The sequence below is a fragment of the Sparus aurata genome, chromosome 11 (assembly GCF_900880675.1).
Source record: "Sparus aurata chromosome 11, fSpaAur1.1, whole genome shotgun sequence".
Lineage (NCBI taxonomy): Eukaryota > Metazoa > Chordata > Actinopteri > Spariformes > Sparidae > Sparus > Sparus aurata.
Window position 1 is genome coordinate 5574625 of NC_044197.1, and position 23667 is coordinate 5598291.

The 23667-nt window shown below is 43.3% G+C and overlaps 2 protein-coding genes across 3 annotated transcripts; both read left to right on the top strand.

Moving 5' to 3' along the window:
• Positions 1-201: 201 nt before the first annotated feature.
• On the top strand, positions 202-5756 carry scly (selenocysteine lyase). 2 transcript variants are annotated; one of them, XM_030433119.1, is made up of 13 exons: positions 202-358; positions 1142-1243; positions 1416-1525; positions 1886-1986; positions 2084-2261; positions 2364-2491; positions 2625-2780; positions 2870-2976; positions 3111-3147; positions 3797-3880; positions 4088-4187; positions 4367-4442; positions 4542-5756. In XM_030433119.1, exons 2-13 carry the CDS (start codon positions 1149-1151, stop codon positions 4693-4695), a joined length of 1326 nt encoding a protein of 441 aa, XP_030288979.1. In that variant the 5' UTR covers positions 202-358; positions 1142-1148; the 3' UTR covers positions 4696-5756. The 2 variants fall into 2 exon arrangements, with proteins under 2 accessions (XP_030288979.1, XP_030288980.1); XM_030433120.1 differs by lacking the exon at positions 202-358 and adding an exon at positions 369-590.
• An 85-nt stretch (positions 5757-5841) lies between these two features.
• On the top strand, positions 5842-23592 carry espnla (espin like a). The gene is made up of 11 exons (XM_030433117.1): positions 5842-6582; positions 7220-7410; positions 10673-10859; positions 10947-11129; positions 11267-11398; positions 19121-19285; positions 19370-19499; positions 19632-19804; positions 19887-20051; positions 21204-22132; positions 22452-23592. Exons 1-11 carry the CDS (start codon positions 6289-6291, stop codon positions 22981-22983), a joined length of 3081 nt encoding a protein of 1026 aa, XP_030288977.1. The 5' UTR covers positions 5842-6288; the 3' UTR covers positions 22984-23592.
• The last annotated feature ends 75 nt before the right edge of the window (positions 23593-23667 follow it).

The following is a 23667-nucleotide window of genomic DNA, read 5'->3' on the forward strand; positions in this document are numbered from 1 at the left end:
GACATTAGAAACATCCTGCATTGTGTGAGCGTTCAAAAAACGAATACCTTTATCGCAACTAACTTATGCTACAGTTCGAAAAAAAGGCGGATTTTTTTATGCGTTTAACTTTATACGAATATAATCAATATAAGAAACCACAGATGAATTATAAAAACTTTAAATTTTCATTCCGTGTACGTCATTTTCAGCGTTTTCTGACATCCTAAACGTCAGATTGCGGATTTCCCTTTAAGACATCTGGCAACCCGGCGGACCAGCAGCGCCTCATCCACAGTCATACAAAGTGGCTAGCTAGCTGATGATTGACACGGATAGTAGTCAATATACTCAAGACCGCTCCGCATCATTTCACAAGGTCAGACACAGAGCCAAGACGTTCAGCCTGCCGTGTCACACGAAGGAGAAAAATACCTGACTCTGTTTTTTTTTAGCCGGAAGGCAGTTTAACGGTTACTCTTGCTAGCACAACACAGTTAGCAGCACTAGCTTGCTTTAGCTAAAAGTTAACTAATGGTACCTAGTTTAAGTTAGCGCTAGCTGGCTAAACATCAACCCGGTCTGGTGAGGCGTTGTCAGGGATGAGACAGGTTGTTTTAATGTTTTTTCTGTTATTATTTTCTGCATGTTTTGAATTCACTGTAGGCTCAGTCGGCAGAGGAAGTTCCACTAAAGCTGAGTAAATGCCTTCCTGTCACGTACGCGTTTGTGACGTTTGCTGGCGGACGGATCATGTTCTCGCTAGCTTAAATGTTTGTTTTAAGTGTGTAATAAGCCTCTGTAGCCTATAGGGACACACAGCTGACATTTAATGGCACACTACGTGGTGATAACAATGATCAGACTTTGAGTAATTTAATTTTTGGCTGACCATTGAGGCTCAGTTACACCTGCTGTTTGGGCTGCAGTCATCAACTGTACTGGGAATAATAACTATGTCTCTAACTGTCCAGCCAGCTTTTCACAACACATTGTAATCGAAGCTGTCCAAACAAATCCAACTCTCACTGAGGGATGTAATTACACATTTTGTTTGAAAGATTTATATGGCGTTTGGTTATAAATCTGGGGATATATTGTTTTTACTGCCTGGGTGTAATAAATCTACACACATCCTATTAAATGTCTTATTCCTCCCTAGGAGTATAATGGCCAAACAATCAGATGACATCCCCCTAATAATGGGTCACACCTTCCCTGACCATCACACCTTAAATCATTATACAGAGATGAATGTAGACAGGTAAGAAGTCATATCAGTCGTCGATCTCTCTGAATCAAATGCAAAATAAGATTAAATTGAGGATTTTGATTGCTCTAGATGTTTTGTTAATGTGTTGTAGCATATATGCTTATATATATATAAATATACTGAGACCAGGAAGTTTCTCTGCAATGTTCCTAATGTGATGTAGGATCTACATGGACTACAATGCCACAACTCCACTGGAACCAGAAGTGATCCAGGCCATCACTGAAGCCCTCGAGGATGCCTGGGGAAACCCGAGCAGCAATTATATGGCAGGTGAAGAAAATTAAAGCCTGCTTCAAAATGCCACGAAGTTGATGTTGTAACGTGAATCAGATATGAAAGCTAGTTGTGTGTGTGCAATTCATTTATTTTACTATCAGTGATCTGCTTTTTCCCTAATTTGCAATAATGGTTTATCTCAGCATGCAAACGATTTCAAAAAAGTGCGTTTTTATTGTCCTGTTTTATTCTCTTACAATTAAAAAAGTTTTATTGGAAAATTAGATTAGTGAGTTAGATTAATAAAAAAAAGTTTTTTATTGCAAGAGAATAAACTAGGACAGTAAAAATATGCTTTTTTAAACAAAAAAAGTACTTTTTTTTTATTGTTTACACTATTATTTTTATTTGTAGGTGCTAAAGCCAAGGCAATAATTAATCAGTCCAGAGAGAGTGTGGCGAGGATGGTGGGAGGTAAAGCAGAAGATATAATTTTCACATCAGGTGGAACAGAGGTAATCATTACTGGTCGCGCGTTTTATTCGGCTACATCTGCAGAATAATTGTTTCATGCATGCAGTGGTGGTTCATGTAAAACAAACCTTCTTTCAGGCCAATAACCTGGTGCTCCACACTGCTGTAGAGTACTTCAGGAGAAACTGCAAGGCTCAAGAGCAAGGTGATGGGCAGCAGAGTAGAAGCAAAGGCCTTCCTCACATCATCACCTCCAATGTGGAACATGTCTCCGTCAACCTAGTAGCCGAGCACCTACAGAAAGATGGCCAGGCAGGTAGGAGACCATCCTGTAAAGTCTCTTTCAAGAGTAATTTAAAGAAAAAAAAGATATTATTACTGACTAACCTCAAAATGTTTCTTGACTTGTCTCTCACAGATGTGACGTTTGTGCCCGTGTCTAAGGTGACAGCCCGGGTGGAGGTGGAGGACATCATTGCTGCAGTGCGTCCAAACACTTGTCTCATCTCCATCATGATGGCCAACAACGAGACAGGAATCATCATGGTGAGAAAGAGACAGACGTTTGGATATCTGACTGTCTCTTCTGCGCTCACCTGCATGTGCATCTCTTTACAGCACTGATAATAAAGGAATGCTGTATTATTTGCATGTGCCTTATATGTTCTTCTCTTGTCAGCCAATCCAAGAGATCTGCCAGAGGGTGAAAGCTCTCAACAAGCAGCGTGAGTGGCTCAGGATCCTGCTCCACACTGATGCTGCTCAGACTGTGGGGAAAATCAAAGTAGATGCCTGTGAACTGGGCGTGGACTACCTCACTATAGTGGGGCACAAGGTAAAGAAGCTGGTGTGTAAAGTGTCTTGATTTGGCATCAGAGATTAAACAACACAACTTTTTATGGACAGGTGTTGTTACGTTTCTAGTTCTACGCCCCTCGGATTGGTGCTTTGTACGTCAATGGCCCTGGGACGAGAACGCCGCTCTTTCCGATGCTGTTTGGAGGAGGACAGGAGAGGAACTTCAGACCAGGGTAAAAAACTACGTTGTCTAACCTCAGGATGAATCAATAAAGAACCAATAAAGGCATGAATGAAAGGCCAAGATCAGATCTCTGCACATCTAAATGTAAGGGTCTGGTTTTTTCTCTCTCTCTGCGTATTACAGCACAGAAAACACACCAATGATTGCAGGTCTGGGAAAGGTATGTTTCCTGCTTTTTCAGTATGAGTTTGTACACTGACACTCCATTGGTGGACTACTGACTTTGACTTTACACAGACGAGTTACACCAGGTCAGAACTAATGGCTTTATCAATGGCTAATAAATCGTCTATACTTATAGATACTACTGATAAGAACAAATGCCCTCGTCGTGAATACCGAAAAATTATTTGTGTTGTGTTTTGTGATAATGTTGTGGAATCTATTAACTGGACTGCGAGCTGTGAGTGGTATTGAAAAATAACACACCTGGGCTAGCTGGTTAGCATGTTAACGCTGGTATATATAATACTAAATCTCCGCAACACAATACATAGAAGCCTTTGGATATAACGTTACTCTTTTTTCTTCACATTCTGATGAAAATCTCAGTTCGTTTTTGAACGTTGTAATCTATAATTCTTACATATATATTGAAGAATATGTAAGAGCATTTCTTCTCTGCCATTTTTTTTAATGTCATTACATATCATTATTGAACCCGTATGTAGCAATTATAAAATTGAGTTTGAATTAAGAAAAGACTTGAAGAATAATCTGAAGGCAAACACCTGTGATATTGTGTCTTTATGTTGGTGTTAAACACGTCATTTCCTGTTTCATTTATAGCTGCTTTCTGTGTCTGTTAGGCTGCAGAGCTGGTGACCGCCAACCTGTCAGAGTACGAGAGTCACATGCGAAGTACCAGACTTTACTTGGAAGACCGACTGAAGGTAAGTTTGATTCGTTGTCATTACAACTGTGATACTATTTAATGGTGATGCTATCTGTTCATGGAGTTGCTTATTTAAAATATTGTACTATGTTGCACTGGGGGTTTTTATTCTTTGCCTTCAAAATTAAAACATCTATCAGCATTATTCTGCCTCTTATCCACTACACAGAGTGCAAGTGTACCATCAATATGTTTTCCCTTCCAGGCCGTCTTCAGAGACAAGATCACCTTCAACAGCCATTACCCAGGCTCTGATGTCCTCCCCAACACATGTAACATGTCCATCCAGGGCCCAAGATTACAAGGTGATATCATGCCTCTACCGTTTCTGTCCTATGTCTGTTTTGGCCAGCCGGTCCAACACAGTGTCCTCTAACCCTACACCCATGTTTGTCAGAGATAGTTCATGACCTGCACAGGGCTATTTGTAAACTACAAAGGCTCTGAATGATTAATCTCTCTCTCTCTCTCTCTCCTGCTGTAGGCTGGAGGGTATTGTCCAACTGTGCGAGGCTGTTGGCCAGCGTTGGTGCTGCCTGCCACTCAGACAACGCAAACAGGTAAAAGAGGTCCCTCCTTAACCTCTTATCCTTTTGTCCAGACACTACATTGATCGAAGTTACCTAACTCTCCCTACGCTGCACCTTGCTGTCCATCAGGCCCTCCCATATCCTTCTGAGCTGCGGCGTCCCTACAGAGGTGGCAGCTAACGCCATGAGGTTGAGCGTGGGCAGGGGGACGACCAAATCAGACGTGGATGAAGTGGTGGAGGACTTGAGGGAAACGGTGCAGCTGTTGGAAGAAATGAACTGATGGCATGAAAAGTTACTCTGGAGGTCAAATAATAATGTACATGATTAAAAATACATATAAAGATGTGTATATTGTTACATTAAAGGGTGAGTTCACCAATTTGACTCATCAAAGTGTGTTTAGGGGTGTGAAAAAGTAGCATAAAGTCTTTAGTGGCTCCAGTGGAAGCTGCATGTAATCTGATAAACTGCCTCCAGTGATGTCACTTAGTAGCTAAATTGCATTGTGGGTAATGTAGGCAGCAGCAGGACTATAAAAAAAAGTTCTGCTGTAACAATTTTAATCATTTATATAAAAATTGGCCTCCTTTTGGATTCATACTCAAAGCAAGTAGAGGAAGCATATCACCAGAGTAACCACTAGCGGCTGCTAACCACAGGTACCGTTAGCAGTTCAGCTAATGGTCCGGACTGTGCACTCAAAGCACTGGCAAAGCGTTCACATAGCTAGCAAGCGAGCATTCATCTGGCACTGGATAGGGCTAGCTGGCTAGCATGCTAACTTCAGCAGATATCTCTGCAACATGATACGTTAAAGTTATAACGTCAAAACTGTCATTTCTTTAGATTCTGTTGACAATTTTTGTGAATTTTTAATTGTTTTAAACCAAAATTCTTACATATTTTAACATGAGTCCAACTGAGTTGTGCAATGTAAAGCCAGTGGACTGCTTTTCTTAACCCCCCATTACCCACAATGCAATTTAGCCACAAGGTGACATCACTGGAGGTAGTTTATCAGATGCAGGCAGCTTCCTCTGGAGCCATGAAAGGCTTTATACTACTTTTGTTCACGTATATATGCAATCATGCTCCCCAAGAGCGGTAAACACACTTCAATTTGTACATTTGGTGGAGCCGCCTTTAAACTAATCATGTAAAATGGACGAAATATTTAATATGAATAATAAAAGGGGAGAACTTGAAGTGACCTGAGGGGTGATGTTATGGGGAGATGACTGCACTCAGCTTCCATCACGTCATGTTGGGAGCTCATCAGCTAATTGGAATCAGGGCGTGTATGATGTATGAGTGTTGTTGGAATAAAATATTTACAAACTCTCTTTAATATTTTTTTTTCCATTAATCTAATCACCTGTAAAATTGTCTCATCAGATTAAAGTCCTCCAGATTTCCCAGCTGCTTAATCATCCACACTGAGATGAATTTTTAAAATAGTTGTAAAAAATAACACTCGATGTAATCCACCATGCCTTGGCTCCGACTTCTCCCATTACTTAAGTTTCCGTGCTGCCTCAGCTCCCCCATCTCCAGTGAAGCGTTGGTGCGTGTGCCAGCATATGGTCAGTGCCACACAAAGGAGAGCGGGAGGCCACGAGTGGTGCGCCTCCACCCGTCTTTCATTACCTTTCTATCTCGCTGGCTCTGACCCCCTCCTCCTCCTCTCTCCCCAGCAGCCATGCTGGCCAGCTGGCTGCCACTCGGGTGTCACTTTCCTGGCTCGGGTGGAGGCAATGAGTGCATGAGTTTTTGGTTATTGTATGAGACCTGAGCATGAGAAGAGATGGTGACCTGCTGGGATCCAGAGAGCTCCAGGGAGCCTGTTCTGTGTGCCCACTCATAGCGGCCTGGGATGGTGCTTCATCGGGCCATCCAGGCGGCTCGAGCCGGGGATCTTGCGACCCTGAGGGAGCTTGCATCCTCTGGTCACCTTGAACCTCCCATCACTGATGCTCAGGGTGCCGGCCCGGTGCACCACGCAGCGAGATGTGGACGCCTGGAGTGCCTGCAGTTCCTGGTGACCGAGCTGGGGCTGGCAGCTGGCGCACGGGCCTCGAACGGGGCCACACCAGCGCACGATGCAGCAGCTACCGGCCACATCCGGGAGGTGCAGTGGCTGGCAGACGAAGGAGGCTGCAACATCGAGGTAAGTCTATCCACTGAGAGTAATCTCCACACACAAAGAGAGGGAGAAACTTACCCTGAGGGCTCGGATGCCTTGGAGACATGCCACACATGTCCAGGTTTCCGGGTAATTTCTACCGACTCGTGTGAGTCTGAATTCAGCCGGTGGCTTCAGATGATCGCCTAACTGATCTCAGAGTGAGGTTACATAACTGCAGTAGTAAAAAGGTACTGTGCACTACCTTCTTCCCATGTATTACCAGCTCATTACATCATATGGTGTTGACTTACTGGGGATCCATTAGTGTTATGTAGCTGGTGTAATTATGTCCAGATGCTTAAAGGGAGCACCGAGCTATTAGTGTAGAGTCACGTCCACCTACAGTACAGCTCTTGTTTCTTAGAGTTATACAGGTCCGTGTGATTGAGTTTGCAGAATCCTGCCTAAAATGAAAGAAACACATGTAAATCTTAATGGCCACCACTAAATGTATTTGGCCCTCCACTGCTGCAGCTTTGGAGAAGGAGTGCACCTGTATAATATCTCGCACTGTATCCTTTGTACGAACCCCTCTCAGTGCGTCTCTACCCACCAGAGAAAAGTTAAACATTTCTACTTCGGGCAAAATCTAAATGTGATCTTTGTGAATGTTTTCCAGGACAGGGACGCCGCCGGTGCCACTGCGCTCCACCTGGCAGCCCGGTTCGGCTGTGTGGAAGTCATCAAGTGGCTGCTCTCCGTTGGCGGAGGGGCCCAGGTGGAGACAAACTGTCGAGCTGTACCTGCTCATTACTCTGCAGCCAGTGGAGACCTCACCTGTTTAAAACTTCTCATTCAGCAGGCCCCCGGGTAAGCTCACAGTGGACCCGATCTTTAACAGATAATTTCTAGCTATGTTAGTTGCATGCTTTGTGTCGGTCCGTCCACCACTTTGACCCGGACTGAAGTATGAACTTTTACATGGGTCGTGATGAGATTGTGCACAAACATTCAGGGTTTGTGCAACATTTCAGTGAATCCCTGGCTCCTCCTCTGGCGCCACCCTTGTGATCCTCTGACCTTACCTCTACCATGACATTAACTTTTAGGTTTTTTATTGAAATATCTCAACAACTCTGAAATTTGGTGCACACATTCAACTATAGTCACTTTGGTGATCTGACTCTTCATCTAGCAGAATAATCTCACGACATTCTCATCCGCCTCAGCTGTACTTTGTGTTTAAAGCTCGTTAGTAAATATTTGCACGCAAACACGTCAAGCTCACAAGGTCAGCATTGAGGAACTATCATTGTAAGCATGTTTGCATGCTGATGTTAGCATTAAGCTCACATATAGCCTTGAGGCAAGTCAGCTAAAATAACATATCTAAATAATGTGTTCAACAAACGCTAGAATGGCACTTAGTAGAGTGCATACCTCCACCAAGGCCCAACAGTCCCCTTGAATTCAATCAAACCGAATCCAATATCATACTCGGTAGCCCTGTATCACTCTAAATTAAACCACCCATAAGTGCTTAACCCTGATTCAACAACACCAAATCAAACTGTACTCACATATAGACTCCAGCCACCTAAATATGCATGCATTTTAAATCAATATCCATGTGTTATTCCCTGGGATATTAACAAAACTGTTTAAGAAAACGAAAAAAAATCCTGGATCCATTTCTTAATCCAGATCTGCACCAAAAGTTAACAGGGTCTATTCTGGACTGAGACCCCTCCTCCATCCACGTTTTGTGGAAATCTGTTCAGTAGTCTTTGTGTAATCCTGTTCACAAACCAACAAACACACAGGTGAGATTTTATCTCCCTTGACAGTGGATTGACTAACACCACTTGGAGAAGCAGAGGGACATTTCACCCATTCTCCAATTCAGTATTATTGTAGCCTTAGTTAAAATATCTCAACTGTTAATCCATTATGTAACTCATTACTTTTAGCTGCACTGCATCACAAGGCCAAGAACACTTTACACTCATCACCAAAGTGAGAGCAACTCCGCACAGATCTCCAGATAACCTGACCGATGACTTAACTGCAAAGTTGCTCGCTTACATTGTTATTTGTTACACTGAACTTTATTAGTTAGATACAACAAAGACAGATTTGCTGACAAATACTTTGTGTCTCAGGCACCTTGGAATCTTACTGAGTAACTCAGATATTTAACCATTAACCATTATAATCAGTTTGTGGTTATTAGAAACACTCAGCAATATGACTTTGACATGATTTTTAAGCTTTGGGTGTAACAAGATGTAGGTTTCTGTAACACTGTCTGACACACCTCCGATGAGTAAATGTTAAACTCACATTCACAGATGATGATGGGATATTATCCAGTGATGAATCCCATTTTGACAAATCTCGTAATTAAACAAAAGGATTTATGGCATTAGACTACACCCAACTAGAGTGACAGTTCCAGGTGAAATGTCAACACCCCCCCCCCCCCCCACGGAAGTCCTGTATCTGCTCCATCTCCTAAACCTGAGACTGTGGCACTTATTAAGGAGCAGAGAAAGACATGTTGCTCTTCCTGCTTCATCTCCTTGTTACAGGACAGTATGACTGTCATTTGCATGATGTACGACAGGGTCACGCCATCACATGTGACCATCGGTGACCTGTGAATAATACATGCTTCGACGCTGTCAGTCACATGTCATCCATGTGGTTGTTGAAGCAGTGTACAGCCAGTGAAAATTCAGCCTGTGATGGACAAGAACCAGAGAGCCTTTCCACCATCGTTAATAATATCCTGAAGCCTTTCCTATGTTTTTCGATATCATAACTACATTCGTCAATGTGGCGGAGAATCATAAACGCACAAACCGAGCAAAGGAGAGTCATAACACTTAACAACAGTAGAATTATTGTATGGGAATTATAATTTACAGCATGAATTTCTGATATGTATGACAGGGTTCGTACGGGTGCTTGAAATCCTTGAAAGTGCTTGAATTTCAATGTTGTGTTTTCAAGGTCTGAAAAGTGCTTGGATTTTAGTTTAAGTGCTTGAAAGTGCTTGACATTATAACTCTGTGTCTTTTACAAAATTGGGATCAGACTGGATAATTAATTTCTGAAGTTTTTGCTATTATAGAATATAATTTTAGATGTTTACAGCATAATACAATGTACATAATTGTGATAAAAAGTGAAGAAAAAAATCACAAGTATATATATTCCTTTAGATACGTATTTCACCCCAGCAGTAAGGTGCTGGAAAATCTTAAAAATGACCCTTACAAGTGCTTGAAAAGTGCTTGAATTTGACCTTGAAAAATGTGTACGAACCCTGGTATGAGTATGAGTTTCTAATGTGCTCTGCATCTTTTGACTATTATAACTTATAATAACCAGTGTTGTAAAAAGTACCTCAAAGTCACACTTGAGTAAAAGTAAAGATATCATCTTAAAATATGACTTCGGTAAGTAAACGTTTTAAAGTATCTGATATTAAATGTGCCTTAATTATCAAAACTACAAGTAGAAGTTTATTATACATATGTTTAGATGTATGTATACACTGAATACTACGGGATGATCAATGATCAGCCAGGCCAGTTATTGGATTTGATATTCTGCTAACCAGAATCAGTGTTGTGAGTTTTAGTTAGGGAGCTGAAACCAGCAAATGTTTGACATTGAAAAAATTAATCGACTATAACAATGGTAACTCATTTTCTTTTGATTGTTTATCAACAGATGACAACTATGCATTTTAATGTTTCTCCACACATTATAATGTTTAGGTGCTTATACTGGTTTTGCCAGTTGTGTTTTTACAGTACTGGAGTAATCACTTTCTTCATCATTTCTAAAAAACACACACTGCTTTAAGACCCTGCAATCACTAAAGGCAAAGTATGAAAACACTTTGCATCGTGAAACATTTTGGGAACAATTTTATCTACGGCTTCTTTGTAAGATTATGAATGTAACAACCTAATTGCTGATTTTCTGCGCTGAGCTGAAACCTTTTATTGCATCTGGCAGAATGTTGATATTGGTCCCAATGCTGACAACGTATTTTCAAGCGTTTTATCGCCGATACTTGTAACTTAACCTCGCGTTCCTGATGTGTGTTGGAGCACAGGTGTGTGAACCACCAGACGGTCCTCGGTGCCACCCCGCTCTATCTGGCCTGCCAGGAAGGGCACCTGCACGTTGTGGAGTACCTCGTGAACGACTGCGGGGCTGACGTCCACCTCAGGGCCCACGACGGCATGACCTGCCTGCATGCTGCTGCTCACATGGGCCACCAAGCTGTGGTGTTGTGGCTGGTCAGTAGAGAATCTCAAAAGTTGACCCTCAATATCTGGATGTTTTGTGAGTCCCTATTTTGACCCTTTTTCATGAACCCTACACAGGTGACGTGCACAGATGTCAGCCTGTCCTGCCAGGACAGAGACGGAGCGACTGCTCTGCACTTTGCTGCCAGCAGAGGGCACTATTGTATCTTGGAGAGGCTGCTGCACATGGGTTCAAAGGTCATCAAGGACTACTGGGGAGGCACCCCGCTGCATGATGCTGCAGAGAATGGAGAGTTGGAGGTTGGATGCAACTTTCGTCCTTTAGTTTTCTTCTTGTTTTTTTTTTGTTTTTTTTGACTAATCTGACATCCATGAACAGAACTGTATTCATAATTGCTGTTAGTTGATTTACAACATTCTTCTATTCTTTATCTCAGTGCTGCAAAATCCTGCTGGCCAATCAGGCGAATCCTGCAGACCAAGATACTGACGGGCTCACGGCAGCAGACTTGGCCGAGTACAATGGACACCATGAATGCGCCAGATATCTCTATGCGATGGAGAGAAACGTAAGCTCTCTCCCTCAACTACTCGAGTTTATTTTATTTTACACGTTTTCCTGCGCTGTGTCTTCTCTTTGCGTCAGTCCTGCCCAGCTGTTTACTTTGGCATGAAAATCAAAGCTAGTTTGGGGTCAACAGAAAACATCTGGAAGACCTCGTAACCTCAGTGAATCATCTTTTTTAATTTGCGACATGTATTCCGTGCAGGTCAGGCCTGTCCTTCCGCGGCACTCTTCTCTCCCACTCAGCCTGATTGCTTTGCTCTCAGTTTAAGAGGTCTAGGAGAGTGGAGGATGATGGCTTTTGTGTTTAATAAGGCATTACATGCGATGATGCCATGCGTGCGGCAAGAGATTGTCCATTCTCAGTTTGCGGATGAGGCCTCTTGGAGATTAGCTCTTTGCTTTTGTGCAGAAAGCACGACACTCCTTAACGTGATTGATGAATATTTCAGTGTTAACACCTTGCTTGTGCTTGTGCTCGAGTCAGGGAGGTCAGTGCAGTCAAAGCTGGCCTGAGTTTCACTTTAACAGTCAGTTGATATCTTGATTTGTTTATTTTTCTTTGTCGTAGCTACATAATAATTAGGTTTAAAGGGTTACAGTTGACACTGATACTGTAATCTGAGCATGCTCAGTTGATTTCAAACAGGAAACAGAGAATACTGTTAACTGGAAGAGCCTAAGGGGAACTCAGTCAGCAGACTTGTTGAACCTTAAAGCCTCACAGCTGTCCGCCTGCGGCCCGTCGCTGTTTCTCCCATCACACTTGACTCGCCCCCTATAGCGCAGGCTGCACAGCGATGTACACAGAGCAACGAAAGCTGTCGGTCCAATAGAAGCCATGAATAAGTCAGCGGAGAAGAGCAGCACTCATACGTGAAGAGGACGATGATAGGGAGGCAGCGAGGCGTTGCTGCCGAGCTCCCCCCTTCAGAAATAATCCTCCCGTCAACAATGGGAGAGCTAATTAGCGCAGGGGCCGCTGCGACGTCGAACGCAGCCGGAGCCGGCGCCAGCTAAGGGCCTATCAGTTACCCCTCTCCAGCGGCTCAGGTGCAGGGCCCAGGGGCTGAGGCCGTTATGAGATCCACAAGCTTAAGTTTCAGCGTTTTCACCATTCTGATGCCTGGAACCGGCAACTCTATCCCTCCGAGGACTTTGGAGAGCAGGATGTCACTGGCTTCAAACACACGTTTGATTGTGTGTCATGTCTTTTTCCAGGGACTCAGGAGTGCTATGATTGTCACCTCTGGATATTGTGTAATTGTCGGTAGCAGACAGAAAGACGTATCTTGTTTCTTGGCAGCGTATGAATCAGAACCGCAAACGTGAGGCTTGATGTCAACGAAAAAGGGTCATCTGATAGACGAGCCGAAATAGAAGTTAACCGACTCGAAACCTCATAATATTTGGAGATCGGACCAAGAGATGTACAAGTAGACACGCGTTAATTACATTCCCGCCGGTGTTTGAGGTTTGTAAACCTCTGTAGGAGATCACAGGTTCCATCTGTTCTAAAGTGTCGGTCAGACAATCTCATTTCCGAGCAGCGACCTTAATGGGGAAGGCAGCGTGTTTGGCCTCTCCTCATGCTTGGATCGCTCACATCGAGGTCATTCAGCCGTTCAGCGCCGTCAACCGCTCTCCCTCATCTCCCATCTCAGGAACAGCTGCAATCAAATAAACAGTGCGTGGCGTGAGGTTTACTTCACACACACTTGTGTGGCTTTTTCCTGTCCATTCACAGCGATCAGGCCAAAGATACTGCTGTTTGAGGGAAGGTATTTTTAGAATACTTTGGACAGCGGAAGCAAACTTGTCCAATTCATCAAGGTGCTAAGAACATTGTCCAAAGTTCAGCTTTGTTTTTTGCAATGAGAAACAAAACACATGCCTGCAGAGCTTTTTGTATGTGCGCGAATCGAAGCTCAGATTATCTTATCTTCATTATCACCAGAGGGCATCTAATGAACTTATTGTGTTCTTCATTTTGTCATATATTTTACATCAGTTCTGTTCATATGTTAAATCATATCTGTTGTTCTAACTGCCCCAAAGTAAGACTTCATTACTTTGGTGTTGTTATAAGAATCAGTATTAGTCAATCCGACTGCCGGTAAAAGAAATCGATTTGAAAAATGTGCTGCTTTGGCTGTGATGCAACATGCAATCTGCAAAGTAACAGTAACTAAAGTTATCAAATACATGGAACGGAGTGAAAAGTACAAAATGATGCGGAGTGGAAGTACAAAGTAGCAGAAAATGGAAATACTCAAGTAATGAACCTCAAATTTGTAAATAAGTAGTAATTATACTTGAGTAAATGTACTTAGTCACATCCACTGATCATATTCATATACCTGTACACTCCCTTGATACTCTCTACATACTCAGCTTTAAATATATTTGATTAAAGGGTGCTGGTGATTGAAAGAAAACTGCAACTATTTTGATTATCGATTACTCGTTTAAGTGATTTTTTTAAGCTTCAATCCCAAAAATAAACAATTATTCGCCGATTTTCTTATCAGTCCCTTTAGGAAGTTGTGATGCCGCAAACGTGAATTTGAATTCTGCACCACAGTTGGTTTTTTTTGTCCAATCACCACAACCGTTCTGCAAGTTTGACGTCAGATGTTCACAAATCAAATTGTTGTGCAGAATTCAGGGGGAATGACGATTATGTAAGTATCAGAACAAGTAGAACAGCCTAGTAGGTTCAGAAAATGATATCACAACCTAATATCTAAGACGATATCTAGTGTCATATCATGAGAAAATACAGATTAATCAATAATCAAGCCCCAAATCGCCTTCTTTTTAATGCTTTTTAAAATATCTTTCTAACAAAGAGACAGTGATTCATGGATTTTGATGAGGTAGAGGTAATATTCATGAGTAAAATTAATAAATTAGTGGATGATTTCAGTCATTAAATCCTGAAAAATGTGGCCTCAATTTGTCACAACACAACACTGTTGTTGTCAGCTTTTCCACGTTCAACACAGTCCAACTGATCTGTTCAAGCTTATGGTGTCACATTGTGTTTCCACTGTCACATTTTCTCCTCCCCACCCTTTACAATAAAAAAAAAAAAAAACACTCCATTCAATTGTCCCAAGTGGAAAAAAGCGGCTGAACGCGCATGGATAAAATGTCTCTTTTCCAGCTGCTTTGACAAGTCTTCCGCTGATACCTCCCTTCGTGCGACAACATGCCCATTGGTTTGTCCGTGCATTAGTGACATTACCGGCCATCCTATCCTTTCCCTTAATTATTAACAGCATTCTCCGATCAGAGTTTATTGTTTATTGCCCGGCGGCCCTTGGCCACTGGCGGAGGATGCGGATGATGGTGTCAAACGAGTGGTTGGGTGATCTTACGATAGTGTCACATCCTCAGCAGCGAGCGTCCGCCCCGGATACCTGACTGCACGAGTCGGTGCCTCTGGAGTTTCACTGTACAGTGAAGCCACACCGGTGTGCGGTCGGAGAGTGTCTCAAGGTCGAGGTTGGTAAATTGGAGGTTTGCTTATTGATCACTTTCACTATAAGCTGTTCTGTTTGTGCTGCTCTTACTTGTTTTTTTTTACTCCTTTTTTGTGCTTTGGCAAATTATTGTTCTTTCAGCATTTGCTCTTATGTAGTCACTGGACAGGCTGAGTAATTAGTTTTGTAATATGAAGGGAAAACTTGAGATGAGAAGCTGGCAGATGTTTTGGCAGTGGTTCACCTATTTTCTGATCAGTAATGGCCTCTTACGGTCAGGCATGACTAATACTCCTTCCTCCTCATGACCTTAATGTAAGTTCTCATTGTTGTTTTTGCAAATTGGATAAGAAATTTCTCGCTCTTGAAACAAAAAGAAAAACTCTTTCGCTGCTCTCGATATTGTTTTTCTGATCCAGTAGTTGTTAAATGTTCCAACATTAAGTGGACAAAAATTGTTATTTGTCAGATGGATGCAATTAAAGCTGTAAACGCTGGCCAAATCATTGTCAGTCATCTTTTAGCCTCTCAAGCATTCACCTCCTTGCAAGGAAACCTGAGAGTATTTTAACATGTTGAGTGGACGTGTATTTACACTATAGTGTTCTGTGTATAATGTGCACTCGCTGTGTACATTCCATGTTGCAATTTATCACCGGGAAGGTGAACGTTTTGCGTGGAAGCAGGTTGTTTTGATGATTGATTTCAGAGCGCAGCATTACAAGACATGTTTTTTAAATACACATGCTGTTCCGAAATACTTCAACTCTCTCACGGCTCGACCCGCGGGGACCGCAGATTACTGGTGCTGCATGCTCGACAATGAGACACCGCTGAGTAGCTGTTTCTTAACTCTTGGCTCCTAATCTGTAGTGATGGGGCTCTTTGTGCTCTTTGATAGAGGGAGAGAGAGTGGATCCAGGCCAGAACAGGGCTAGGCTATCTTATATCTGCGTGGCAATTGTGATGGGGTGCTTGATGAAAACCAAATGCTCTCTGGCCACTGGGTCTAATTAAACACGCACACACACAGGACCGGTTCATCATAGCTTTTAGGACATTGAACTGTTACGAGAAGGGTCGCGAAGGCTCCCCCGCCCCTTTTCCCAGCTCCCCTTGTTTATCTATTTATGGATTGCACAACTTCGGGGAAGTTTATTCCTCCTGCCTGAGCAGTGTCACAGCATATTTCGTGCTGTTTCGACTTCAAAGTGCCGTGCGAGAGGAAACGGCAAGGACCACCACACGGACGCAAAGCACAACAGCATGCGGCAGCATATTAGGGCTGCCTTTGATGTTTTGGTTACTAATAATGTCCTCGGAGAGCTGAATTTGATATGCATTCTGCATGGAGTGCATTAAGACAACGTAGGTTCATTAAAGGGGATCTAAATGTTTCCATACAGCCTACATCCTCCCTGGGGTGGTGTGAAACGCTGCCAATTATTCCAGGTTGCTCGCCATACCATGTGTTTGTTTTGTTCCTTTGTCTTTCATGGTCGTATGACTTCAGGCGCTAAAATGTTTTGATATCCCAAATCTAGACATGCTAATTAATTCCATTTAGTCTGTTTATCCCTGATCATAAAATTAAAGAATAGTTTCCTAATACTCATTTTTGATAGCCAATGAAAACAAGGCCGACCTATTTCTTACTTCCATGTCGAACTTATATACTTGATTTGAACTGATTAGCTGGGAAGCGGCCTGTCCCAGATGAAGGCTACTTTTACACTACTGTACATATCGTGCCGACCTGTAGAGAACAATCCAACCGAACCTTCTATAAGGATGATTACACCTTTCTGTCCCCGACAAACTGTAACTGATCTTGTTCTACCTTACAGTCCGACCTCTGGGCAGAACCAAATACATTTCGCTTGCCTTTACAATTACCTGCAATACTTCTGTTGAGAGAGAAATATTGGTTCTTTGACAACAAATGAAAGAGAAATCCTCGTCCTTGTGTAATTATTTCCCTGTACAACTGTCAATAAATGACACTTTTGACACATTAGATGTCAAATATCTATAGCTCACCCTCGTAAGGGTCAGAAAGGAAGGGGTCAAAACGAGTTCAACAATGCCAAGAGATTCCATAAAAAATATTGTCATCAATGAAAGAGTTACTAACTACTACCATCTGATTCCAAAACAGCTGCGACGTGATGTAGTAAAAACAGAATGCAATAATTTGCATATTAACAATATTTCCCGACAACTGTTTTACGGAGTGCTCCTGAGCTCATGTGTTAATATCACTGGAATACGAATATTTTTTTTCAAAGCGAAAAAGAAACATAGCATGAGACATTACAAGCAGACAAGGAGCTCAAACAAGAGGCCTAACAAAAAACAAGACGGATTAAGCAGAGGAAGTCTACACAAATGGGTCTTTAGCTGCATTTTAAAGGTGTCATTAGTGTCCACATCATAAAACAACAACAACAACAACAACAACAAACTTGCATCCAGTGGGAGAGTATCAGAATGTCGGAGCTGCCACCTCAAAAGCACAGTCGCATTTTGTCTTTAGCCTGCAGCGAAGAACAGAACCCTGATCAGAGCCCCTCAGAGTCCTGCTATTATATGGCACCAGTAGCTCTTAAGTGATCATGTAAGGCTCTGAATGTGATTACAAGGATGTCGAATTTGGTTCTGAACTGATGTGCAGCCAGTGTGAAGACGTGCGGACTGGTGTAACGTTGGATCTTTTGGCGGACTTGGTTAGAAGCTTGGCAGCAGCATGTTGCACCTCTTGTTAGTGTTTTTTGTGAAAAGAGCTTTACGGTACTACGATATATACATATACCGTATATAAGTGGTGAACCTCGTCCCATCTGTGCTTGTAAGTGACTAAACTTTCAAGGATGCCCCTTTCATACGGTTACAGATGAACCGGTGTGTTTTCGGAACATTCCACAATTTTCACAGTCTTTCGATTGCCCCTGTCCCAACTTGTTTGAAAAATGTTACTGGTATCAAATTCAGAATAAGCATGTATTTACAAAAATCAATGCTGATGAGGCAAAACGTGAAACATGCTGTCTTTGCTCTGTGTTTCAAATTATTTCAAACGATCACACTCTGTTTTATTCATGTTATACACGGCATTGCAACTTCTTTGGAGTCCGGATTGTGCCGAAAGCCCTCGTTTATGCAAGAAATGATGGTTTCTCTGTTGTCCCGTTTGCTGTCTTCTCCAGTTATTTGATGCCAGTGTCAAATGAAATGCTTGGTCTGCAAAACACGCACCGAGTTCAGATGTCACTTGAGAGTCTGCTGCTTATTACAGTCTTAATCTTGTTCTCACTGAAGAGACATCTGATTCTGCTGTGTGTCAGCTTGTTCGCTGTGTGAAAACATGCAGAGTTGCAAAACTTCTGACTCCATAATCAGTATAAACTCACATGTGAAGACACACAAGGTCTGTTGCTTGTTATTTTTCTCAAAAAACACACGGGCAAGTGCGTGTAGGGGAAGCATTTGTGAAGTTGGGGGGGGGGGGGGGTGAAACTGTGTGATTGTAGAATTTCGTGCAACCCCAACCTCACAATTTTTATCTTAGGCGTTATAATATTTGATCATCAGAAGTCTAATATGATTAAAGGGATATTCCGGTGTAAGTTTAACCCATGGTCTAACACACCGTGAAACTGTGTTAGACTCCCTCTCCAGAGATCAAGTTAGCAGACCGCTAGCTAACGTAGTTTTAGCATCCTCAGAAACGACCGCACGACAACAATACATTGCAGTAAATGGGTCCAAATATAAATCAAAAAGCCACAAATAATGCTCAGAACAGCACCAAACTTCAGCAACATTAGAATTAGGGTCCCAGCACATATTTCGAGGCTTCAAACATTTGATATCATTGCCGTATTTGTTGGAGGCTTCTCCGGTGGCGAGTTTCGTTTATATTTTCCGACAAATACGGCAATGATATCAAATGTTTGATGCCTCGAAATATGTGCTGGGACCCTCATTCTAATGTTGCTGAAGTTTGGTGCTGTTGTGAGCATTATTTGTGGCTTTTTGATGGCGGTTTTATATTTGGACCCATTTACTGCAATGTAATGTTGTCCTGCGGTCGTTTCTGAGGATGCTAAAACTACGTTAGCTAACGGTCTGCTAACTTTATCTCTCGAGAGGGAGTCTAACACAGTCTCACGGTGTGTTAGACCATGGATTGAATTTACACCGGAATATCCCTTTAAATGTGATTGTGATACCTGCAGACAGCCTGTGCAGATAAGCCCATCGAGGTGACTGGTCCAGTGGAGGAGGAAGTGAAGGTGAGGCCGGCTGTGTCGTTGCAGCGCAGCAGGGAGGACTACTACGGCAGCCTGAGTGACACATGCAGGGACAGTTACAGCAGTAACGCACCCATGGATAGTCTAAAGGTAACACTCGGTTTCTTCACCACGTTTTCCGTTCCTCATTTCCTGTTATGACCCAAAGCAACTCGGTCCATGTCTCTTAATTAGCAACCTGAGAGTGAGGAGTCCCCGCAGGCGAGATACCCTGCACCTCCTTCACCGTCTGCTCCGTCCGAACCCGCCCAGCCAGAGAAAACAACTGTCGGCAGGATAGAGCAGGTTCAAATCGCAGCATCTGGTGAGCAAAACATCTGTTTATCTACTCTAATCGCTCTTTTTTACCAAAGCAAAGCAACAAACTGTCACTTTTTTGAAATGGATGTCCCTGCTCAATAAAAAAAAAAAAAAAAGATTATGATCTGTTGTTCAGTTATCAAAGGTTTCAATCAGACCAAAGCTCCTGAAAGTGAGATAACCGTCTCCAATGATAAGACGACGGTGCCCGATTCAAACTTTCTGGCCGGGAAAAAACTCCTCGGCGACATGAAGTCCATTCAGTCCTTCAAACAGTCCGGGCTGTCCGGCATCTTCACTGGACAAGCAGTAAGTGCCAAAAAAACCCAAAACATTCTCACTTTCTAAATCCTTCCCTTTCTTTGGCTTTAAAAATGCTGTATCTGTGCAGAACAAGATGGTGGTCCTGCCCACCGAGGAGGCCAACCTGTCGGACATCGACTACCTGGTGCCCACTCACGATGAGAGAGGCCGTCCCATCGCTGAGTGGAAGAGGCAAGTCATGGTGAGACAGCTGCAGGCCAGGCTGCTCGACGAGGAGGCTCAGAGGAGGAAGGTAGTGTTTTCTCGTGCACGCTATTCTGTTCCATATCAACGCAAATCCATTTCACAGGCAGTGAGTGGAACACATTTCAGAGCTGAGAAAGTGTCTTGTAGCAAAACGAAGGTCTCCCAGCCTTATGTTTTTATTTTCAAAGTGTTCAATGGGTTCAACCATCGGCGGGTCTTTTGTCACGTAAATGTCGAGGCTGATTAGTGTTTAACTCTGATGCAACATTTTCATTGTTAGCTCCTTCACTGGCTCCTTGACACGTCTTGTTCAGGATTTGACAGATGGAAAATGAAGCTCGTTTCTGCACCGTCTCTCACCACGGTTCAAATCAGGAGATGTTTTATTTGGATCCGGATTTTTCCAGATTAGCTGCCGTATTTTCCCCTTTTTCTGCACGAGCCGAAGCGATTCGTCAGTTGATCAATAAGTCGACTGACAGAAAGTGAATCCGTGACCATTTTGATAATTGATTAATCTTTTGCAGCCCTAAAAATCAGTCGCCCCCCCTCGTGGCCCAATTGTTGAAAAACGCTTGCTAAAGTGCCCTCCTGAGAGCCAAAACGCATGCTGAAGTGCCCTCTTGGTTGGCAAAACACACTAAACTGCCCCCTTGGCTGGTTAAAACATGATAAACTGCCCTCTTGGGAGCCAAAACACGCGCTAAAGTGCCCTCTTGGGAGCCAAAACGCGCACTAAAGCGTCCTCTTGGGAGCCAAAATGTGCACTAAAGTGCCCTTCTTTTCGCCCCTGCCCTTCAAAAAGTCTGTGCACGCCACTGCAGTTATGTGTTCTGCAGCCTGCTTTAAATTCAAGTCCCCTTCTTAAACCGATGCTTTTTTTGAGCCTAACCAGACCACAATGGGCGAAGTGAAAATTGTGGTCTGATTTTATGATGCTATTTTAAATCCGCATTACTGACTATTTTAAAAACACTTGAACATTTCATCGTCATTTGCTTTTAATTGCGTATAGCGAATCACCGAAGACATAACCCATCGCAAGTCAAGTCATAATTCTGAGGTTTGGATCGCAGTTTTACAGTATCATTACTCTTTCCCTCTCACGCCTCGGCCATTGAAACGTTAAAAAAAAAAAACACTTCAAATGTGACATCCTGCGTGTTTATCTGCCTGCTGTTTGCCTCCTTTCTTACAGGAAAATGGGAACAGATATGCCAAAGTCAGCTGGAGGTACTCCCAAGCCCACAATGCCATCCTGGGGCCCTCCGGTGAGCTGCTGGCCGAGGATGACCTCATCTATCTGGAGCAGCAGATTGCCAACGTCTCCATGCAGAGGAACTGTGAGGGCTACGAGCTGGAGCTGGCCCGTCTGGCCGAGGAGCTCAGGCACATCCTGCCGGCGCCGATCGTGAACATCACCGTCAACACGCAGTTCAGAAACTTCTCGAGTCAGGTTCCTCTGCCCGTGTGGTGCGGTCGCATCTCGGGCATCGTCAAGAGCATGTCTCTGCTCATGACCAACCTGACCGACCAGCCCTACTGCAAGATGCCCAACACCGAGCTGATCACCGTGTTCTCTCAGACGCCGGACAGGCAGAACTCCACCAGGGGACGCAGGGAGAGTATAGAGGATGAAATCCACCAGTTCGGAGTGTCTGTAAGGACTCTGAAGTCTAATTTTGAGACGCAGAACTCGCCTTTGTCAGATGAGCCCGAGGAGGCCGTCGTGTTGAGTTCTTCCGCGCAGCTCGAGGCCGCAGAGTCGGACAAACAGCCCAAAGCGTTGACTCCGCCCCCAGAAACGGATCAGAACAGCGACTCTGGCATTGACTATGATGAAAATGTTCCCGACATCCTCGAGACCACCAGCCTCAGAAAGGAGCGCATAGTCGTGCTCTTCTTGGGTCACTGGAAGAAATCCGCCTACACGGTGGCGCTGAAGAGCAAGGACGCAGCCGAGAGGAAGATGAGCGCTGGAAACACGGGGATCGGTGACAAATCCGGGTCCGGTCGCATTATGAACAGTTCTCTGGGACATTTCTTCAAGCAGAGGAGTGCTGTCAACAAGATGCTGGGCAACTGGAGGAACATGATCTCCAGTGTCCCCTCCAGACAGATACGCAGGTAACCCACCTGCAATACTCACATTATGTTTTGTATCTCAGTGATTCACCCTGAAGATGATCGGTGATTTTGTCAAATTAACCAAAGTTGTACAGTAGCAGACAAACACAAATCTCAAGGAAAGGACCAACACTACACACACTTTTGTCCACAGGAGCTGCCAGAATCAACACAAAATAAGAATTCTTTGTAGCTGCTTTAAATTTGTAAATTAATATCTACTGAACGGCATAAAAGTTCAGGTTTGAACGCTGCTGAAAATTGTTTATTCACTGACGTCATTCACCAGAGAAAAGTAACCAGGCCGTGTCATCCGCAGGCTCCACAGGCAGCAGGCCCTCTACTCCCCAGAGCAGTTCCTGCCTCGCCTGGGTGGTGTGCCGGTGGAGTACGACAACCTGACCCTGGATCTGTTCATGCTGGGCTACTTTCACATCCTGGAGTTGGAGCTGCCGGTGGACGAACGCAAAATGAGGCACCTGCTGTGTTTCGAGGTGTTCGACCACGTGGGGAGCTTTCCCTGGGAGCTGGTCAGGGACTTCCACAAGGCCGTCATACAGGACATCGAGGCCGGGAACCGCGAGTGGAAGGACGGCTTCGAGGACATTAAAGTGAAGTTCTTTGGTAACACTGTGAGTCAGTCTGAAAGCACCGTCGAGGTGGTGAAACACAGCCTCCCAGAGGTTAGACAGGTCCCTAAAGTCATCGTGCAGACGCCCACGCCTGACGAGGGGGTGCTCCACTGCGGGACCGACATCACCAGTTTCAGCAACGAAGAAATCTGTAAATACATCGACCGAAGCTTTGCCTTCTGGAAAGAGAAGGAGGCAGAGATTTTTGATTTTGAGTAGATGCCGGTGTCATGCTTTTGATATTTTTGTATTGTTTGTAGTTAGATGTCATTAGGGCTGGGTATCAAACCTAAAATGTGTTTGAATTGTGAATTGAACCGGTGATTGTCAACTATAAAATACCGAAAGCTAGCGCAGCCAGATTCGTAGCCTTGTTTACTTATTTGATCAGCTGTTGCCTGACTTGAATCAGAATTTTGTTAATTTTATACTGTATTTAATTGTGTTAAAACATTCAACTTTAATGCATTTCAGATGTTTGGACTTTGTTGATAAGTTTTGAAAAGATTTTATACAATTTTGTACAGCGATATAAGACATTCAGTAGATATTTTGGTATTATTTTTCAAACTCAGGTATAAACTTGGCAGCAAATTTCGTAGCATACCCAGCCCTATTACAAAATCCAGAGTGCCTAGACTACTTGTGTGTTTTCTGAGTCAACATCTTTGTTTTGAGATTTTTTTTTTTTATGTGGTAAGAAAGCAGTTAATTGTTAATAATCATAATACAGCATGGAATCCAATATCTGGCAGAAATAGGACCAGTTCTGGCGTTATCACAAAATAAATAATTACACAGATACGTGTGTAGGCACATTTCTTGTAAGGCTGACCTTTATTTTTCATTCTTTATATATTGTTGGAAAGACTCATCTCACTGATCTTCTTTTCATGTATTATC

Coding starts and splice junctions, on each gene's coding strand:
- espnla (XM_030433117.1), top strand. CDS start 6,289: ATGGTGCTTCATCGGGCCATCCAGGCGGCTCGAGCCGGGGATCTTGCG. Junction 7,411..10,672: donor CTCATTCAGCAGGCCCCCGG/GTAAGCTCACAG, acceptor GTTGGAGCACAG/GTGTGTGAACCACCAGACGG. Junction 11,130..11,266: donor CAGAGAATGGAGAGTTGGAG/GTTGGATGCAAC, acceptor TCTTTATCTCAG/TGCTGCAAAATCCTGCTGGC.
- scly (XM_030433119.1), top strand. CDS start 1,149: ATGGCCAAACAATCAGATGACATCCCCCTAATAATGGGTCACACCTTC. Junction 1,244..1,415: donor ACAGAGATGAATGTAGACAG/GTAAGAAGTCAT, acceptor AATGTGATGTAG/GATCTACATGGACTACAATG. Junction 4,443..4,541: donor CACTCAGACAACGCAAACAG/GTAAAAGAGGTC, acceptor GCTGTCCATCAG/GCCCTCCCATATCCTTCTGA.